This window comes from Gossypium arboreum, chromosome 7 (assembly GCF_025698485.1).
Source record: "Gossypium arboreum isolate Shixiya-1 chromosome 7, ASM2569848v2, whole genome shotgun sequence".
NCBI lineage: Eukaryota > Viridiplantae > Streptophyta > Magnoliopsida > Malvales > Malvaceae > Gossypium > Gossypium arboreum.
Genome location: NC_069076.1, coordinates 1,526,620 through 1,548,746, shown reverse-complemented (window position 1 = coordinate 1,548,746; position 22,127 = coordinate 1,526,620). Strand labels below are relative to the sequence as shown.

The following is a 22,127-nucleotide window of genomic DNA, read 5'->3' as shown; positions in this document are numbered from 1 at the left end:
GATTGAAAATGGCATGATTTGGGCTGGTTTTTTATGTGCACGGCCTGAGGCACGTGCTGCCGCACAGCCGTGTACCATACACGGGCAACCTACACTGGCATATGCCCCTATTGTGCTAGGTGTAAGATTCACACGGGCTGACACACGGCCTACGACACAACCGTGTGACCCTAGTTAATAGCTAACACAGGCAGACACGTAGGTTAGTATACGGGCGTGTGAGCCAAGTCAGTGAGCTTCACGGCCTAAGCACATGGGTGTGTGGAGTAGCCACATGGGCATGTGGAATGGCCTCACGGCCATGTTTGAGCCACACAGTCTGAGCTTTATCACGTAGCTTGAACATACGGTCGTGTGACCCTGATTTGAAAATTTTCATATTTGCCCCAAATCTTCTATTTTGTCTCAAATTGGTCCCTGATCGTTCGTAAACTATTTTAAAGGCCTCGTAGGCGCCGATTTAAGGCCCATAAGTGTAGGTTCTACTCCGATCTGAATGATTTATGAAATTTAGTTAACTAATTCGTTAACTTATTACTATCTATTATTGGTTGTTCTAAATCATCCGATAATACTCCGTAACCTTAATCTAATGACGGAAACAGGTTATGGGTGTTACAATATTGGTTCATTCTGAGTAAGGGGGTTACATTTGTTTTGGTATCAAAGCTTAGGTTCTATAATTTTAGGGTCACGAACGAGTTTAGAAGTACATGACACATAGGATATTGATGTGATGATATGAGGATTGATATTAATAAAGTTTAAAGTTGTGAATTATAAATTGGAGATGTCGAACAATTCTCGTGAAGCAACAAAGGAGGAAGTAGAAAGTAGAGCGTCAAATGCAAACCAATATGGAAATAGACACATACCTCAAGCTCAAAATGAGCTAGGAGAAACTGCAAATTTAAGTCTTACTAGAGAAGGCAAGCATGAGCAAAGGCAAGAACTCAGTTGATAAGCAAGAGTTGAATTGGAATAAGTGCTTCCTAGGGAAAAAATGCCAACACATGAGGCTTTTTTCCAAAAATTAAATCAATTACTTTAATAGTTCATAAGAGCTTGAACCTTAGCCTCAACCTCAACCTTAGCTTCCAAAACTATTGCTCCTCCAGTGTGCCTCTACCCTCACCTCTTATTCCTCTTGAACTTGAACCTTAGCCTCAACCTCAACCTTTTGCCTCAACTGAACGATCTCTTTCAGAAAAGGGTAATATAAAGTAGATTCTATCATTTATGTTGCACAAACATTTTGGTATTTTCCTTTTTGTGTGTACTTTGGGGTATTCTATAGATATATCGAAATGTTAATTTACAAATGCAATGCTTGCTCTTTTAGTATCATCATCAAATTTCTTGAATGATTGATTTATTTATAACATTGTTGGCATTATAGGAGTAGATGAAAAGGGTGCATTATGCCCTATGTTGAGAGTTTCATTGCTAATCTGATTCCAAGCAAACTTGTGGTTGTATTCTGGTTTATGTTACTTTGAATTTGGTTTTGTAAATAGAAAATTCCAAGATGACATCGGTGTTTGCTTATGAGCTTCATGCTCTTTCGCAGTTTGTATAATTGTTCTTTAATGTCAATGAACTAAACTTATTTCGGAATTTATCCCTCTTAATTTTCTTTTTAAAGTAAACTGAAGTTTGAATCCAAGTTTTAATGCCCAAAAACCTTCTTGGTTCGATGTTGACATTCTTATTAATTGATTATTGTTGGAGTATACCTTTTAAGGGATTAGGAAGGAAGGTTTGGGGAGGGGAGGAATGTTTTGTATTTTATTTCATATTAATATACTTATTTTTATTTAATATTAATATAAAATTTTATTTAATTAGATTTTAGGGACATGTGTTTGAGGATCAAATTGATAGAATGTATAAGTATTGAGGACTAGATGTGTTATTATATCAGTTAAAAAATGTCACGTTATCACTTAGGTTAACCATTTAACAGAGAGTGATTAAAATAGAAATAATCTAAAACGTGAGTGACTGAAATAGAAATGATCTAAAACGTTAGTGGCTAAATTGACGACATTCATAATTGCGTGACCAAAACAGAAACGTGCTAATAGTTGAATAACTAACCCTATAATTTACCTTATTTTATTACGTACGATATATTACTTTAACCCAAATTTTATATTTTTAATTATTACATCTTTCGCATAATATTAATATATGATCATAATTTAGATATTTTTATATTTTTACGTGTACAATATATGTTGCAATTTTTTAATTTTTTATATTTTATACAATAATAACTTACATATATATATATATATATATATATATATATATATATATCCAATTCTTGTATAACGTAGATAAAAAATTAGTGTATATATATAACTTATAGTTATCGTTATTTACCACAAATGGATATATGAAAATTGTCCTTTACTATTTTAAATTATTACCTTTAATTAGATTTTATCTAAAGTGAAAATTTAGAATAAACATAATTAAATAATGGTAATAAATTGTAAAATTCATAATTATAGATAATATGAAAAATAAATAAATATTGGTACGTAATGATGAAAAAATGATTGTTATCAATAATATGAAATTTTAAAATAGGTACGTATTAATTGTTATACATTAAAGCTGAAGTGATGGTTACCGCATTGTATTTACTTTGTTTTAGGGTGGGTTTAGATGGATGATGAAGTGTGGTGTGGTACGGTACGGTACGGTACGGCGTGTTTAGTTTATTTTTTGTCTCACGTTATATTATCGTTACAGTATCTAATATCACTGCTGTCACTATTTTTACACTACCCACAAGTAAACACACTGTCCATTCGAACTCAAGAGTCATAATTCATATATACCATCATTAAAACGCATCTCTCGGAATTCTTATTCCGTAATAAAATGATTTCAATTACATTCTTCCTTAAATCATACTCATCATTCAAGGGAAGCTTTTTCTTCTGAGTAATTGAAATTAGCATTATGGGAGTTGTCAGGCAGGTTCTACATGGAGAAAGCAGTTTGCAATCATGGTTTCTTCATTATGTCTCCCAACGTTTGGATCCCTTCGCCGTCCACTTCGACTCGTAGACTCTTCTCGCTCCGTTACCGTCACCATCTCACACCCTCTCAACCTCCCTTTCCTCCTTATACAAGTCCATCACTCCCCCATCTCCTCTGCCGATGAAGCAGTTATTTTGGTATGTATATCAATTTTCTCAAGTGTTTTTTTTTTATATCATATATATATAAATGAATACAGGAACAAGTTGGAAGAATGCTTAGAATATCAAACAAAGATGAGAGGGACGTGATGGAATGTCAAGAAATGCATTCATCGGCGAGGAAGAATGGTTTGGGTCTAATATTTCGGTCCCCTTCCTTTTTCGGAAATGCTGTCAAGTCCATCCTTCTCTGCAACTGCAGGTTCAGTTATTTCAATTAATACTTCATTCTATTACTTTATTTAGTTTTGATGCTAAATCCATTAAAAATATTGAAGCTGGAAGAGGTCATCAGGCTCTCAGCCTGCTTCAGCCAAAAATAGCATTGGATGGCAATGCTCGTTTGAAACGAAAAAGATCCAAGTGTTCAGATGATATAGGGAATTTTCCAAGCTGGAAAGAGCTGCTAGCATGGTCATTGGTACATGATAAGTACCTAATAAAACAATGAAATGTTGGGTATAGAGCAGCCCATATTCTTCAACTTGCTACAATGTTTGCCCAAGGGGATCTTTGTGAGGATCACATCCCCAAACTTGAACAATCTTCCGATCCAACATCCTTTGAGACTTTATATCAAAAGTTGTTGAAAATCAAAGGTTTCGGTCCCTTTGTCTGTTCCAATATTATGATGTGTGTTGGATTTTATCAAAGGATTCCCTCCGGTTCTGAAACTATCAGGCACTTGAAACAGATCGTCTTCTCTTTTTTATTTTTTAAATTCATTCTATTTTATTCAATTATTTATTTATTGTCTTACTAATATTAATTAGGTACATGGCAAGCAAAATTGTTTTAAAGAGACGATTGGAAAAGATGATGAGGAAATTTATGGTAAATATAATCCATTTCAACGCCATTCGCTACTTAATAATTAATTAAACCGTTAAAATAAAATATCGAAAATGGTAATGTATCGCAAATAAAAGAAAGAAAATAGAACATATAAATATAATGCTTAAAATTATTCGTAGTCTTTTCTCAATCTTTAAAATAGAAAGATAATACACTTCAGCGCACTAGAACCAATATTCTCATGCACTAGCAACAATATTAATGCCGATTCATAAGTTCTTTAAATTATATATAAATTTATAATTTAATATTAACAATTTAAATATGTATTAGTTTTGGTACATTAATTATGTAATTTTTTTATATTCCACCAATAGACTTAAAAATTGTCATTTGTCACATTTTCATAAACAATTTTTATACAATACACACCATTAGAAAGAAAATTTGTATCATATACAATATTAGCAAATGAATTTTTACTCAATTTTAAGGATCAATTTGATATTAGACTAACAATATTTAATATTATGATTTTACGTTTTATATATCTTAATTGCTTTTCTGCTACTTCATTTTTCCAAAACATATCCTACTCTTATTTTCTGATTCCTCCTTTAAAGTCGAGCTTTATTTTTAGTTTCTAACATCCCCTGTCTGTCTTCGAGTTGGAAACTTTGGCCAAGCTCACGCCATTCTTCAAGCCTCTCCTGAGGTAATGCCAGGTCACTTGTACGATTTCATTTCAGCATATTTGACAACAAAAGTTAAGGCAAACGCACCAATGCTTTGGTCAGATAGTAAGGACTTATGATGGTATGCACAAGCTGGAAATTTAAATTAGGGTAAACTACTAAAATAGTCACTTTTGTTTGTCTCAAGTTACATTTTAGTAACTTATGTTTGAAATGTTACGTTTTAGTCACTTAAGTTATCGTGTTGTAACATTTTAGTCACTGAGCCATTAATTGCTATTAACGGTGTAACAGTAAGCTGACGTGGCACGTTAAATCTTTATTTCAAAATTAAATTTTAGCTTAAATTATACAATTGGTCCCTCTATTTTTTTTTCATTTTGACCAATTTTTTTCTTTTATATTCTTTGAACTTTTCTTTTTTCCATTCTCTTTTGCTTCTCCCTTTGTTTTCCTCCCTTCTTCATTTCTTTTAACTTAGTTTTTTCTTTTTTTTTTATATATTTTCCATTTGCTATAACTAGTCCACAAGCATAAGTGGGGAAAACAAATGGAAAACATAGAAAAATTACATTAAAAGAAATGGATAAAGGAAGAAAACAGATGGAGAAGTAGAAGAGATGGAAAATAAAGGGAAAAGAATGAAAGTTAAAAGAATATAAAAGAAAAAAATTAAATGGTTCAAAACGAAAAAGTGTGGGGATCGTTTGTATAAATTAACCTAAATTTTTTGTTTGAAATGATTATTTAACATGCCATATCACCTTACCATTACACTGTTAACGAAAATTAACGGCTCAATGACTAAAATGTTACAACGTGATAACTTAAGTAACTAAAACGTAATATTTTAAACATAAATATTTTAATAATTTAACCTTTAAATTATAGTAAAAATATTCAAATAATTAGTATAGAATATAAACTTAAATTCATTAGTATTATATAAACAGAAAACTTTATAGCAAACACCAACAGTCGGCTGATATTGACTTATGCTATGCCAAAACCTTCAACTAAAGCTCAATATATCAAAAATATGATCTTTTATAATTTGATAATAAACGAAATTAGCAACTTCTCATAATAAATAGACTAATTTTAAGTTATAAAATATATTTGATATACTACTTAACATTATTTGCAAACTCAAATTTATTGTTTTTCAAAATGATTAAAATATGTCATAAGTTTTTCTACTATTTGTTAATTCTTATATTTTTATTCTAAGAATTTAATTTCTCTACTTTTCATATTTTAAAATTTAGGTTCAACTGTTAACACTATTAATTAAATGTTAACATGCCAAGTGGCAATCCACGCCTATGTCACGTCAATAAAGTTAACAAATGTTAACTTTCTTTAATCTATTTTGGAGTTATTTGACAAAAAATCCAAGTTTAAGGGGGGAAAAGCGAAAAATTAAATGGAGAACTAAAATGACTTTTTTTGTAAAGTTGGAGGGCCAGAAAAGTCATTATGCCTAAAATATAATATAATGTTACTTTCAAAAAAAATATATAATGTTAAAAGAAATAGGGTAAACTACCCCCTATTAGTCACTCTATATAGGGGTGTTCAAATTTCAATTAAAATCACATTAACCGACCGAACCAAACTAATTTGATTAATCGGTCGATTAACCGATCTAATTCAATTGGAGGTCGATTGATGATTGTTTGCAAGTTCAATTATTGGTTAATTTGGTTCAAGATCGGGTAATTAACCGAACTTAATAATTAATATTTATATATTATATGTATTAGGCTTAGCCCACCACCCACTACCTACCCAAGGCCCAACCATTGACCCACCCCAGAACTCCTAAGTCCTACTCAATATAAACCCAATCCAATGTAATTTACAAACCCAACACAATCCTAAAAACTAAAAATAATTTAATAAAAAAAACCTAAACATCCTAAAAACAAAAAATAACACTGACATCCACCCTTTGATTTAAACTTAAACTATACAGAATCCCTAAATTAAAAATCATCTTAAATTTTTATCTTAGTAACCCTAAATCCCTAATCAGTAATCTCATTTCCCTAAATAAAAAATCCTTTGAAATCTCTCAAAATCCCTACCATCGAAAACCACCAGTCACCACCGAAACCTAACGTACTGATGCCCTAACCATCACCTTTGAGTTCACCTTCAGTCACACCTTTTGGTCACCATCACCTTCGAGTAACGCCCTAACCTGATAGCTCGAAACACTCACCATTGTCCAGCGTCCACTACCACTAGGTCACCAAATCCCCCCTACTTTTCTCTGTTGATTATGTTATTCTTTCTATTGAATTATTTGTAGGTTGTAAAGTTTAAGGAATTTTAATGTTTCTGACTTTTCTCCTGCCTTTTGTTGGAACCTAATATGTTTTAAGCATGGCGAAAGCATAACCTTTTCTACTGCCTTTTGTCGGTCTTGTTCTAGTTTGAATTGGTTTGTTCTTTTAATTGGTATTTTGTTTGCTTTAATCGGTTTAGTTTTGTGTTCCTATTTAGGTGTGTAGTTGCTTTAATTGTGTAGACAATTCTATAGAGTTTTTCACAATTGCATTGTTGTAGTCCGTTACTTTCTATTAATGAAAATGATAAACATGGCTTCAACTATTCTATTTACTTTATTTTAAATATTATAGTTATTAAATTATCCAGTTTATTTAGATAAAGCCCAAATTACTCGGTGTACTACAATTTATTAGTAAATGTAAAGAATTAACCAACGTATGCAATAAACAAGTAAATATAATAAAATCAAAAAGATTGAATACACAAATTTTACTTGGAATAACACCACAAAAGAGGATAAAAAACCACGAGAAAAAGGAGATTTCACTATAATAAATAAGAGTAAAAAAGATGGAGAGAAAAATTCGAAGCCCCAGAAGAAAAAACATTCGAAATAAAGAATAGATTCTCTCAATCTAAATATTTCTATTGTGGTAAATCCTAGAGTAACTAACCTATTTATAGGTTGAAACTAGTAGCATATATGACTACAACAACTATAGGTTAATCAGAGTTTAAGTGGGAAACTAAAAATAGAATTTAACTAAGAGAAGAAAAGTAAAAAACTTGGACTGCACTTCGCCACGTCGTGACGTGGCTTGATGTGTCATTGGGATGTGAAGAACCATCACGTTTTCGAGACAAATAAGTGTTGCTCGTCAAGACGTCGCATACTATTTGGTCAAAATAAGAGGCATTCTCCCACAAATCTTTACCTTGACTCGTATTTGGACCAACTCCCTTACCAAACCCTGTTATGAGCCTAACTAATTCTTCATCAGATTATCAATCTATCAAATCTGATTATGCATGCAAGAATCAACAACACTTAAACTAGAATCAAGAAGTTTCCTTCCTCACACACCATTTTGACACTTATGCATATAGAATGAAGAACACGTAAATGACTTAAAGAATAACCTAGATTTCATTGGTAATTACCAGTAAGGTAATACTAGCATATGAGTTAGCTAAATATTGCAAACCTTACTTCAAAGAAGTTTTATGAACTTAAGTTTTCGAAGAGTTTTCAAAGAAAATCCAGAAGAAGAAAAAGTAAAGGTGTTCAGAAAGACCATCGATATCCTTAAATACTTAAGCTCAAAGACAATGATTAGTGGAAAAATCAGATAATTCTACTAACTCTCTTGATTCTCGTGATTAAGTGATCTTAACTTAATTTAAGTCTTAACATCTACAGTAGTCTAGTTTTGTTTTAACTAAATCTCAACTTAACTAGCCAAATTATCATGCTTAAATAATAAACAAATCTAAACAACTGCAAACTTATTCAGTTTGCCCAAAACATTTGAGTTAAGCAAATACTTACATAAGAGTCTGCCAAAATAAAGAGTTCGCTAAATGGCGCATCACATCGAATCTTATACTTAGTCAAAACAACACTTTATTTTCTCATATTTATCCTTATTTTACCAATAACACACCAACAGTAACCAAATACAGAGATTTCGTCGGGCGGGTTGTTACAATTCTCTCTCACTGAGAAAAATTCATCCCTGAAATTCATACATGTAAATAACTGAGGATACTGCTTTTTCATTACATTTTCTCTTTCCAAGTAGCTTCTTCTATATTATGATTTCTCCACAATACTTTCAATAATGGAATCCTCTTATTTCTTAGCTCTTTTACCTCTCTTACCAAAACACGAATAGGCTCTTCTTCATGATACAGATTTGGTTATACCTCTAATTCTTCAATCTGCACAATATGATCTAAATTGATCTATATCTTCTAAGCATAGGCACATAAAACATATTGTGAATTTTTTACAACTCTGGAGGCAAAGTCAATCTATATGCCACTGGTCCAACTTATTCTAATACTTCATATGGCCCTACAAATCGTGGACTCCATTTTTCTTTTTGACCATATCTGATAATCTTCTTCCAATGGGAGACCTTTAAGAACACTTTATCCTCAACTTCAAAAAAAAATATCTTTCATCTTCAGATCAGCATAGGCTTTTTGATGATCATGTGCAACATTCAAATGACTACGAATGATAGTGATTTTATCTTCTATTTCATGCACTAATTCAAGACTTACTAATTTTCTTTCACTGAACTCAATCCAACATGTGGGTGTTCTACACTTTCTACTATACAGAGCTTCAAATGGAGACATTTTTAAACTTGCATGATAACTATTGTTGTATAGAAATTCAAATAGAGGCAAACACATTTCCCAATTCATCCCAAAATCAATTACACAACTTCTTAACATATCCTCCAGAACTTGAATAACTCTTTCAAATTGACCATCTACCTGATGATGAAATCTAGTACTGAATTGCAACTTTGTTCCCAATAATCCTTATAGTTGCTTCCAGAATCTTAAAGTAAATCTTAGATCTCTATCTAAAATGATGAAAAATAGGATTCCATGCAAGTGTACTATCTCAAAAAAATAAAGCTCAGCTAACTTCTCTAGAGAATAAGTAATGTTCACTGGTAGAAAATGAACTGACTTTGTAAGCCAATCTACTATTACCCGAACCAATTTTCTCTTTGAAGGACTAAGAGGTAGCCCTGACACAAAACCCATGGTGATTCTATCCCACTTCCACTCTAGTACCTCCAAATGATACAACTTACCCGAGGGAACTTGACTAACTTCCTTTCTTGACTTAGATAAATCCATTATGTATGTCAAATAAGCACATTCGCCCTTAACAATCAACTTTCTGACGGATACAACAGAAATTCTTATGTTTTCCAAACCATTCTATACGACGAGCATCAATACTTCCCTACATTACCAGTTACCAGATGTACACCTCTAGCAAGATAGTCAACCATAGCATTATGTTGAGTCAACCAATCCAATCCCAAAATGGCATCGGATTTATGAAAACTCATTAACAACAAGTCTGCCAAAAATGTGTGCTCACCAAACACCAACAGGCAACTCTTTATCATTTTATTCACTACAGTACTCTGACCTAGTGGATTAGTTACTAATACATTCATTTTAGAATATAACACTTCAAGACATAAACCCTCTACAACCTTAGTACAGATATATGAATGAGTGGATCTTGGATCTATCAAAGCATAAAAACTATTTTCGAGAAAATAAAATTTACTCATTATAACTTCTGGCAGATTAGCATCCTCCTTTGCTTTTATTACATATACTTGGGCTGATACTCCAGACTTTGGCTTATTAAAATTTTTCCTTGGTGCTCCCTGTACTAAACCAGACTTTGCTGTCATTCACGATTTGGTCTCTTTCTGAAACTTTTGAGGTCTTCGAACAAACTGTTTGTTGGAAAATCGGGTTTGAAAAATGCAGTGAAAAATAAATTTAGGGAAAAACCAGAGTTTTAATTTTTTTTTCAAAACTACAGTTTGGTTGTGATATCTAAAGAAATAAATACTTAATCAAAATTGTACCATTTCGATTTGTCTAGGATGAATACTTCGACCAAGTAGTCTTCTCCGCTATCCTCAAGCTTACGCCTATCGACTGTCGCTTTAAATAAGAAATTTTTCACAAAAATTACTGGTTGGATAATTTTGCAATTTCTCTAAATTTTTGGGTCAAGTTGTAAATATGAAAAATAACTGTAGAAATTTATTAAAATAATTTCTTTTAAGAATTTTTTCTCTACAACTTGCTCTTGAATTCAAGTGTGTATGAAATAATAACTCAAGACTCTTTTTATATAACTCTAGAATTTTCTCGCTACCGTCGGCTGCTGCTGGTTCAGTCCGAGTCAATGACAACCCAACCGGTCCAATCTAGCCAATGGTTGGACTATGGACCCGATTTCACATATCGGACCCGGTTCGACTAATTTTTAGGTCTTGGTCTCGGTTTTAGGCTCTCGGGCCCAATCTACGATCTTAGGTCTAATTTTCAAGTTCAATTACCTTTTGGGTCATTGTTTGACTTGAAAATTAATTTCCAAAAATATCGTATTAATATTAATTAATTTGATTAATTTAATTTTACTTGATCAAAATTAATTTTCCTAAAAATCACTTAGAGTTTTCAAATTAATTTTTAAGAAAATTCTTTAATCAAATTTTTTAATTAAACAATTCTCACGAAAACCTAATTTAATTACACATCAAATAAATTGACTTAATTATATTATTTCCAAAGTCATAAAATTTTCTTCTAATTCAAATGCAATCCGATCGAGCTTTTGTTGAGCTAGCAGAGGGACCAATCAGACATATACAATTCGGCTCTAGTAATTACAATTATGTCCAGAAGCATTATTCTGATAATTCGCAATTACTTAATCATGGAGTCAGTCCATAATAAGTACCATGATTGAAAACTCATTGTATACTCTTTACGAAAATAATTCATCTAACTATATTGTCCAATGACCTCGTCATGTATGTGTTACCCTCATATGATATCATTGATTCCTTTGAGTTAAATCTGTTCACTCAATACAATCTTATTTTATCTCATTGTCACTATTGTGTCTTCTTAATGTTTAATATGATCACTATCAACAAATGACTGTGATCAATTGCTCGTTCCAGAATAAGCAACCCGTGGTCACATTCCATATTTATCAATGCACACAATGTCAACGAGAGGATATCAATCCACACTATTTAATTAAGTTATGAATTCCATTGTTGCTAGTAAAGTCATGCCATACACAAGTCATTTACCCAACATACTGGCTATGGGCTTGATCATCTTTAGAGCATAAGCCTTCACTTATATCAAAGCACATGAGTTGCATACGTATGATTAGTGACTAACTCAGGATTTAGGTAAATCACACCCTTAACATCACAAGTGAATTAATTAACAAACGGATTCAGAATTAATTCATCTTGGTTCCAGTTCAATACATCATTCTACCAATGAATACATCTATGTCTCTACTTATGGAGTCAACTGTTCCGATAGCCAAGACTAGTCATTTCCCCAATTGGAAATGTAGATGACATAATAATCCTTCTCAGTATTTGAATCAAATGCTCACTTTGATTCTTTTATGGGATTACTGACTCATTTAGATTATCTACTGAAGTAAGTTATCTTTCTCACAATGTAAACATTTTTACAATGCCAGTTATCTTCAATTTGAACTTAGACAATCAATGAGCTAATATTTGTTTGCCACAATTTTGCTATGCATGTAAAATATAAAATACCTAATAATGAAATGCGAAATTAAATTTATTTATTTATTTATCGTTCAAATAAATAAAAAATAGTTACATGTTACTATAATATGGGCACATTTCCCAATACATACCCCCAATGTTCCAACGAGAAACAGCTCAGGGTTCACATTGCAACAATGTAGCCTCGATGACACAATAAACCTAAGTCAGAGAGTCACGTCATGACGAGGAAACTTCCAAGCACAACATCAACTCAAAATTTTGTAATCTTTACAATTTGATCGATTTCGACCCTATGTTAACGAAAAAGCTTTTGTAAGCTCGTATAAGACCCAAAAATGATCATGTACAATTTAATACGCATGATTTCTTATATTTAAACGTTTAATGACTTTGAATTAAATATTCTTGATTGTAATTGCTTCGACAACGAATGTGGCACCATGTAACTCAGACTTGGTGATCAGTTTAAGTAACGAGGTGTTATAAAGAGAATAAAAGAAAAGCTAAAAATATGATAAAAGTTGAGTCTTTTATGTTTGACATCTAACGTGCCTTTAATACAACCAAATTACAACCCTAAAGTTTGACAAAAAGATACCATTAGAGTGTATGAGTTGACTTAAGTTGGTGTTGGACACAAAATTACACCTGCAATATTTTTCACCTTGTTAGACTTCAGTGTCATGATACCCAGGATTTGGTTTCGCAACATCCTTAATAATGGCATAATGTTGGATTTTGGTTTTCTTGATGTCGCGACCTTGGGCTTGGTGTTACAACACAATACACCTAGTGTCGTGACATTCTCAGCAGATTGCTCTAGGTTGATTTCTCATTGAAGTTTTTCTCTCGTAAGTTAATGAAGGCTCAATGTTGCGACACCCACATTAGGTGCATTTTTCCTCAAGGTTTGGTCATAGTTGTCTCTCTGCACAAACTCAAACATGCCGTTAGACTCCTAATGGCACCATTTTGCCAATTTGGGTCTCAAAAGGATTAAAATGAAAGAACAAAAATTATTAATACTAAAACTAAAAATCAAAAAATATTACAAAAAAGAGTCTTAAAGTGCTTGAAAACAAACTCATCAAGAATTCGAGAGAGTCTAATTTGATGTATCAAATTACAATAGATCAATCCAAAGAGAAAAATTTTACTTGATTATGTTAAGAAGGTGTAGAAGGATGTTAGTATGAATATTAGGGGGTAGTGGAAGTTGAAGAGGAATACAACCTTGTTTCAAATGCTTTAAATGCTCTCAATAGGCAAAGGCTTCAACTATTAGGTGTATCTTCAATAGTCATTGTAACGTCCCCCTACCCGAGACCGTTGCCGGAGTCAAGCAGGAGACATTACAAAACTTATCTTAGCACTTAAACAGTTTTCGTAGTAAACTATCCATTTGCGTCACGGTAGCTAAAAAAATCATATCTCAAGTTACGAAACTCGAAATCCAATTCCGTAAATTTTCCCTGAAACTAGACTCATATATCTACTTACTAACTTTTTCCTAGAATTTTTGGTCAGGCCAATTAGTACAGTTTATTAGAAAAAGTCTCCCCTGTTTCAGGGTTCGGCTACTTTGACCCTTGTGCACTACGAATCAAATTTCTTCCTGTACAGAAATCCAATGACTATGCCATTTGTTTCAATTAAAAATAGAATCAATAAGGAATCCATACAAATAAAGTTTGAGTCCTAATTCTTAATACACAATTTATGGTGAATTTCTAAATTCAAAATAGGGAATCCAAAAATTGCTCTAACCCTGTTTCACCAAAACGTAAATATCTCATAAAATACAACTCTTTTACCTATTTTGTTTCTTCCATATGAAAATAGATTCATTAAGCTTCAATTATTTTATTCATCATCTAATTCGCTTTATACTATTTTTGGTATATTTTCAAAGTTGGACTCTTTATTCATCGTCCAAATCTGTTTTAGTATAAAATGTTGATAACTAAGTTTATAACATCTTCATTTCTTCTCTCTACAATATTTACCAACACTTCCTCTTATTACTCTTCACTAACATATCAAAACATACCATACTTAAGGTTTTGGTAACATTTACAAAACATACCAAAATATCACTTAACAACTTAGATACTTTCAAAATGACCAAAAGACATCCTAGGTACAATGCCATTTTCCAAAAGATAGAAACTTCACCAATTTGAGTTCGGGATCGGCTTGTATGTTGAGTCCTTATACTTTTGTACCTAGCTGCATGACGAAACAAACCGTCTGCTGAGAATACTCTCGATGGTATTTCTATAAACAATAGCTTAATCAACTTTAAAACATGGTAATTCAAACACATTATTGCTATTATTCAATATCAATCAAGACTTTATTAATCTTTATTTTATTTACCCTTATTAACATAACTTTCGGACATCGACGGATACACGGATCCAACCCACACTCGGGATAAGCACATAGTGCTTCATCGAACAAATCCGAACTTTAATGAGAGTCGACACATAGTGTCTCATCAACTCAATGTCGGAATATCCCAATACTTCCAATTCTTATGACATGTCAACTATATCCGACTAGCCCGACATCGTTAATAGGGTATTCAAAATCACATTCATTTCAATATGGTAAAAATACTTACCTCATTCACATTTTCATACAATATAAATATCAAATATAGCAATAACGATTAAGCTCGGTTTATAGAAATACAAACCACTATTTATCGAATTTAATCGATATCTTCGTTCACTTTCTCTTTTCCTTCTTTGATGACGATCCGTGCTACGTTTGCTACTAACAATCATACAATTAAAAATCATCAATATACTAATTCATAAAACACATTTTCACTTTCTATCAAACTTTTACAAAAATTCCAATTTCGTCCTTTTTCCATTACTAATCTTTTTCTTTAACTTAAGCTTCATATTCTCTTTTAATCAACTCATTAACAATTTCTAACTCATAAAATTCATTATAAAACATAAATTTTGAGCTCTATTCAACTTAACCCCTATTTAAACCTAACTTAGAATTCTTTTAATAAATCACTCAATTTTCACTTCTAACTTCAATTTCTATCAATTTAACCCATAAAACCTCAATTTATTCAACTAAATCAATATCTAAAAATTTTCTATTTTTCTTCATTTTAATCTCATACTGTAGAACTTTGAATTAGGCATCCATAAACATAAAAATTATAAGAAAATAAGCTAAAACATCTTACCAATCAAGCTTTAGGGCCTTAATCCTCAAATTTCCCTTTTCTTTTTCTTTCTTTCTTTCTTTCTTTCTTTCTTTCTCACGTTTGCTCTCTGTAACTCTTTCTATCTTTCTTTCTTTCTTTCTTTCTTTTTAACTTACTCATAAATCTATATTCAATATAATAATATTAATAATATAATATTATTCTAATAAAATAACTTAATCTATAAGAAAAACTACTTTAACACATTTAATATCTTTACCAACTATTACACATGTTATATCATACATTCACACAAATGGCACTTAGGGTCTAATTGCTAGATTAGTCCCTTTACTAATCTTTAATCTATAATTAAACTTTTATACCGTATGCAATTTAGTCCTTTAAACTAAATTCAAGCTACTTCACTTAATTAAACACTAAATAACCATTCAACTATAATTCATAAATATTTCTAATAAATATTCATGAATTAATTTCATGGAAACAGTACTCAAGACTTAATTTTTGATACCGTAACTTTCGGTTCATTACGGTCATTGCCTCGTAGGTTAATGATTTCTTTGATATTTGAGGTTGTTTTTTTTTTGTTTGAATTTATTGTAAATCGGTTTGTACTTACATTATTGACTTTTTATTTCAAGCAGAAAGTATGAGGAAATCAAAAATGGTGTAAGCAGGGGGCATGGAGGGGAAGATTATCAACAATAGTGGGTCAGAAAAATGGTCAAAAATGATTATGTTGTGTGCACAGTCAATAGTCGTTGAAGATTTAATGTTTGGGTGACTAAAATGGAAAATTTATTTAGCAACGATGACCAAATTGCAAGTTTTTTTTTCTTTTATTTTGGTGACCAAAATGAAAGTGCCTCATGTATGGTCGTGTTGACCTTCTACAACGAATTTTTCTACTCCTTTCCTCCTCCGACAATAGATATGACTTACTATAAAGTCTAAATCATGTCATGTAATACGAAGATGTCACCAAATTCGATCGAACAATTGGTTCGTGCATAGGTATGAAATCGCACCTATGTTCCTAGATGTAAATATACTTGCCATTGAATTTAGGCCAATCTTTATTAGTTCTCCCTCGCAAGTCAATCTAGTGAAATTCATCGAGCTCCTAGGGTGAGGGCATAATATTTTGCAAAAACCCAAACTAGCGCATCACTCAATCAGATTCATGCATCTCAACCGTTGCAAAAACTATCAATGGCACTTTCCCGTACTAGGCATTGCGATTCATCAAAAGTTCGGCTGAGATGTATTCTTGAATTCTCATATCAAAGTGTGGCATCCATTCAAACTACAGTACAAAATTATAAATTTTATTACGTACCTAATATTAAATTTCAAACCCTTACTTAATTATTATATAATTGAAAAAATCAAAAACTAACCTCGGTTTCTGACTGTTGATCTAACAATAACCAGATTTTCTTCAAGCTCATTTGGGATACCCACATGACTCGCATCACTGTTCCACTTATTCAAATAATATGTTATCCCAAAAATATAATAATGAAAATAATAATATGATAACTATATTATTAAATGAATCTTAAGTTATTATCTTAAGTTATTACTAGTGAGAATTGATAAGGGAAGTTTACTCGGGGGAGTAAAAATAGTATGCAATACCATGACCATGACTGAAGAAGAAGTATACAACCATCGATTTTAATTTTATGTGCTTCAATTCCCCGACACATCTCTCGGTATAATGTAGCCATGACAATTGATCCCCAATTGAGTCGCTCGACATATTTTAAGTCGATTAGTTGTAGGAGCCACCTTTAATGTACCAGATTTCGAGAGTTATTTGACATTAGAAAACCCTTGATCAACTTTAGTATGAATGCTCAAGCGAGTTGTTGTCTTTCAATCACATTAAAAGAGTTGTCGAAATGTGAGAAATTATCTTCTAGCCATTTCATTTCTATCCGACTTCCACTAAACTTGTCTGACACCTTGCGTGATAGTTGGTGGCAAATTGTGCTCCAGTCACTAACACGCACTACCCCATAACGACTAGCCATCAACTAGTAAACCGAGTTATAATGTCATATCCTTGAGTGTAATCTTAAACTCACCATATGGAGGATGAAATGTGTGTGCCTCAGGTCTCCATCTTTGCAGCAAAGCACTGATAAGTGTGGGCTCCAATTTAGCCCCGCCGAGCATACGGGACACGTGCAAGAATTCCGCCTCTCCCAAGTGTTGTTCAATAACACGTGGTACTCTCGCACTTAAAATGTGTACATATGTATCAATAAACCAATCTTCGTCTTGATTATGTAAACATAAAAAATTAAAAAATATATATTAACAACTCAATAATTATATTAATTCAAATAAAAAATATAATAATAATTTCTTATCATATATAATTGGATGTCGAAAATGTGTTTATGATCCAAACGAATTAGAGGTATTGACATTTAAAAAATTTTAAAGTTATGAAAATAAAAAGATTATAAAATAGAAAATTAAGAGAAATTGAATTTGAGACAAATTGAATGAAAAAATTTGAGAATAAGAGAATTGAGAGAATATATTAATAGAATTGAGAGAATAGGATTGAATAAAAAATTAAAAATAGGTAAGGTATATATAGGAAAAAAAATGACCGTTGGAGAAAAAAAATTGTTGGTCAACTAGCCGTTGGTCGCCAACGGTTAGGAAATCAACTGTTGTAATTTTCTAACAGTTGAAAATCTAATTGTTTATATATATATATATATATATATAATCAGACCTTAGGACAGGGCAACACCACATGACAAAAACATGCGATGTGTTTTCACCCTCTCTCCTCCATGTCACCTTAAAACGCATCTTATAGGGCACATTTTTACCTTGCCTCATGCCACGTCACTTGAAAGCGCATCTTACACAACGTTTTTTAATTTTTTTTTCTCCATAATCAATTTATTTCACTAATTTTCAACAAAAGTAACCTAAATCCCTAATTTTTTTTAAACCAATATATACGCCTAATTTTGCCCGATAGATATAACTTACCACATGCATGTTAGATACATACTGTGGGGTAATAAATTAATTTCATGAATCAATAATTTAATGATATAGAAAAGGAATACATGCATAAACAAATCATAACAAATGAGGAAAGAAGAAAAATGGAGAGTTGTATACAGCAAGGCACGTTTTTTGGACCCATTAAAAGTGTGTATATATATATAGTATGTATATATATCAAATTTACAAAAGCAAAAATGAAAATAATAATAATAAAGTTATTTATATTTCATTGGAAATTCTCCTTTTACTTCTTTTGTGCCCCTACTTGCAATCTTTTTAGTAAAATATGCCACAATTTTTATACTTTTAAAATTAAAAATTTAGTGTTGTACTTATATTTCATAGAATTTAGTCTATTTATTTTAGATTTTAAAATTTGAGTCCTTTTAATATTATTAATTTTTTAGTTAAATTCAAGTTAAATATAAAATTATTTTTTAATTACATGGTTATTGAATTAGTATTTTTTTATTTGAAAACATCGTAGTAACGAATTTAACAAAAAGAAGATTAACAGTGTTAACAAATTAACTTAAATTTTGAAAATTAAAAAAAAAAAACTAAATTTCATGAAATATAATACATTGTGCCATATTTAAAAAAAAATGTAAGTAGGGCACAAAAGAAGTAGAAAGGGGGAATTTCCAATGAAATACAAATAACTTTATGATTTTTTGGTTTTCGTAATTTTGACAAATATACATACTTACTATATATATACACACTTTTAGTGGGTCCAAAAATACGTGCCTTGCTGTATCCAACTCTCCATTTTTCTTCTTTCCTCATTTGTTATGATTTGTTTAAGCATATATTCCTTTTCCATATCATTAAATTATTGATCCATGTAATTAATTGTTAAGCTAATTATCAGTACATGCCAAATAAAAACAAGGGCATTTTCCTATTTTGTTTCTCTACCTAGGTAACCCCCTCTGGGGTATATTTTTCTTAGGCATCATCATTTTCTCGTTTAGGGTATCTTTGTTAGGGAATCTAAGGTGAGTTGTCTGTGGATATGAAGAAGTTGAGGAAGGTTTGATGTGATTGCTTTCACTCCATAAATGTTTTCTTTTCTCTTACCCAACGGCTCCTTTCTCACTTTGTCTCTTCATTTTCCAGTATATTTTGGCTTTTAGGTGCTGAATCTCGCCTGGCTTCTTTCCTTTTCTTTTTTTTTTTTTATAATAATCTCTTTGGGGTTGGCTTTGTTTGTTTGGTCTGCTTATACCATGTCTGAACCAGGGCTCAATAAGATGGCAGTTGGTGACACCACTTACACCAAGATCTTTGTTGGAGGTTTGGCTTGGGAAACTAAAAGAGATACCCTCAAACGTTATTTTGAGCAGTTTGGAGAGATCTTAGAAGCTGTTGTTATCAATGATAAAAGCACTGGAAAATCTAAAGGTTATGGCTTTGTAAGCTCCCACTTATCCCCCTCTCTTTTCTTTTCCTCTTTAATTTTGTTGAAGAAGAATCAATTCCGTTGGTAAAAATCTTTGAAGTATCATCTTTTAATCTGACTTAAACTATCAATAATAAAAAATATTGTAATAACTTCCATAGAAAATCGGTTTACAGAAGAAATACCTCAATTGATGGAGACTGATACTATAAAACTCGGAATAAATATTAAGATTTGACCTGAACGTATCGTAACTCGAATTACTAACCTTAGTCTTATAGAAAATTTATAAACAAATCTAGTAGCACTTGAGCGACTTTCCGTGGAGTTTAGGGAACAAAACCCCAACCACGAGGATAATATGGATAATATTTTCGATTGTAGACTACTTTAAAAAAATTTCCAAAATAGCATATGCCTCTCAACAAATTCTATTCTTTTTAACTTGGTTTTCAATGTTGTAGGTAACTTTCAAGGATGCTGATTCAGCGATTAGGGCTTGTTATAATCCATTTCCTGTGATTGATGGAAGAAAAGCAAACTGTAATGTTGCAGCTTTTGGTGGCCACAAGAATCCTCCAACTTCTGCATCTAACCATGGTATTCAACCCTTAATTAGCCCGCCACCACCATCTCGAGTGATGGCGCCTCCAAGCATTGGTACCCCCGCATTTTACCGTCAACTCGTTCCACAATACGGACTACCTTACTCGGCTTACGGGTTAGATCATTCCGCAAAGCATGATTTACTAGAATTAGTATTTTATTCTCTAGTTTTTCTTTTTCTAAATGGCTGCTTGCGCTTTACCATTCAGGTATCCGGGTTACACACACAACAGTTATCCATTGGTTAGTCTCTTATTCTATCTAAACCAGTTCAATTTATGTTTAAACATTACAGATGATGGTTTGAAATTAGTTGGTATTGTTGTTTTTGTTTACGCAGAACTATTACAATGTATATGGAGGGCAACATTTGGCATCCCAATACACAACTGGAGTCTACTTAACTTACTTCCCACTCTATCCCCAGTATCCCAAATACCGAGCATTGGCACCCTCTCCAGTTGCTGCCGCACCAGCAAGAGCGGAAGAAGTTAAAGCTATAGTAGGAGCTGCTTCCTCTGCACAAAGTTCAGCACTGTAATTATGCCAATGGAACGTAAACAGACAAGTTAACTGCTTATGCTTAATATATACTCTCCAAAAGCAGAAAAGAAATGGAAGGGATTTTACACTTTTCATTTTTATATTTTTTCTTGCTTTTTTTTTATTTCATAAAAATCACACTTCAATATGGCAAAGACTAGTTAAATGAAAAGACATAGTTAGTTACCTAATTTTTGTGTAGAAGTAGAAAATGCAATCCCTCTTAAGCTTGACTTTTACCCATTATTGATATAATGAAAAATTTGTTATCTAGGCCGCAATAGTGGGGCTGAATTATGAAAGAGAAAGGCAAGATGGGTGTTGGCTAGCTTGTCAGGTCATCTTGGCTTTGCAACCTATGACGAGGTTATTGTCTATCTGTCTCTGTCGTATCTCTATAAGAGTCAAAAAATCTGACTTCTTTCTTGGGGGTTTACATCTTTTAGCATCATTTTTTTTATCTCTATTATCCAAATTTTGCATATTCAGCTACCGGGATTCATGGAAAATGTCGTGAATCAATGCAACCGCCCTTCTTGTTTCAAATTCTAGCAAGAATCTCATTTTTAATTGTTTGTTGTTCTTCACATGCTGTGTAGAAACAGAACATTAAACCGCTGAAACCGCTCGAGGGAGGACAGAAGGTTAAAAGGCAAATACCAAATCTAGTGTGCTGTCTATTCCACTAAAAACCTTATATTAAATCCTCCGGGTTGTTCCAACCGGACATCACCATCCAATTGAATCCGAAATTTTGGACAAACAACTTAAATAATTGATTCATAAATTGGTACATATAGATTAAATTGAATTAAAAAATTATTTGAATTAAGTTTTTATTTTTAATATTTTAATATAATTTATTACTTTTAATAATTTATTTAATTAAATTGGATCAACCGATCAAACAATTGAATTGAGAGAATTAATCATTTAATTGGTTAGATTACAAAATAATTTTAAATAACC

General features: G+C 31.9%; 1 protein-coding gene across 3 annotated transcripts; it reads left to right on the top strand.

Annotated features, from left to right (window-relative positions):
- The first annotated feature begins 19,450 nt into the window (after nt 1–19,450).
- On the top strand, nt 19,451–21,349 carry LOC108482560 (probable RNA-binding protein ARP1). Of its 3 annotated transcripts, none has more exons than XM_053030916.1 (5): nt 19,451–19,605; nt 19,850–20,022; nt 20,474–20,730; nt 20,825–20,858; nt 20,956–21,349. In XM_053030916.1, the coding sequence occupies exons 2-5, from the start codon at nt 19,861–19,863 to the stop codon at nt 21,154–21,156; spliced, it is 654 nt and encodes a 217-aa protein (XP_052886876.1). In that variant the 5' UTR covers nt 19,451–19,605; nt 19,850–19,860; the 3' UTR covers nt 21,157–21,349. The 3 variants fall into 3 exon arrangements, with proteins under 3 accessions (XP_052886876.1, XP_017641188.1, XP_017641182.1); XM_017785699.2 differs by having other exon boundaries at nt 19,451–19,743; XM_017785693.2 differs by having other exon boundaries at nt 19,451–20,022.
- Nucleotides 21,350–22,127: the final 778 nt, after the last annotated feature.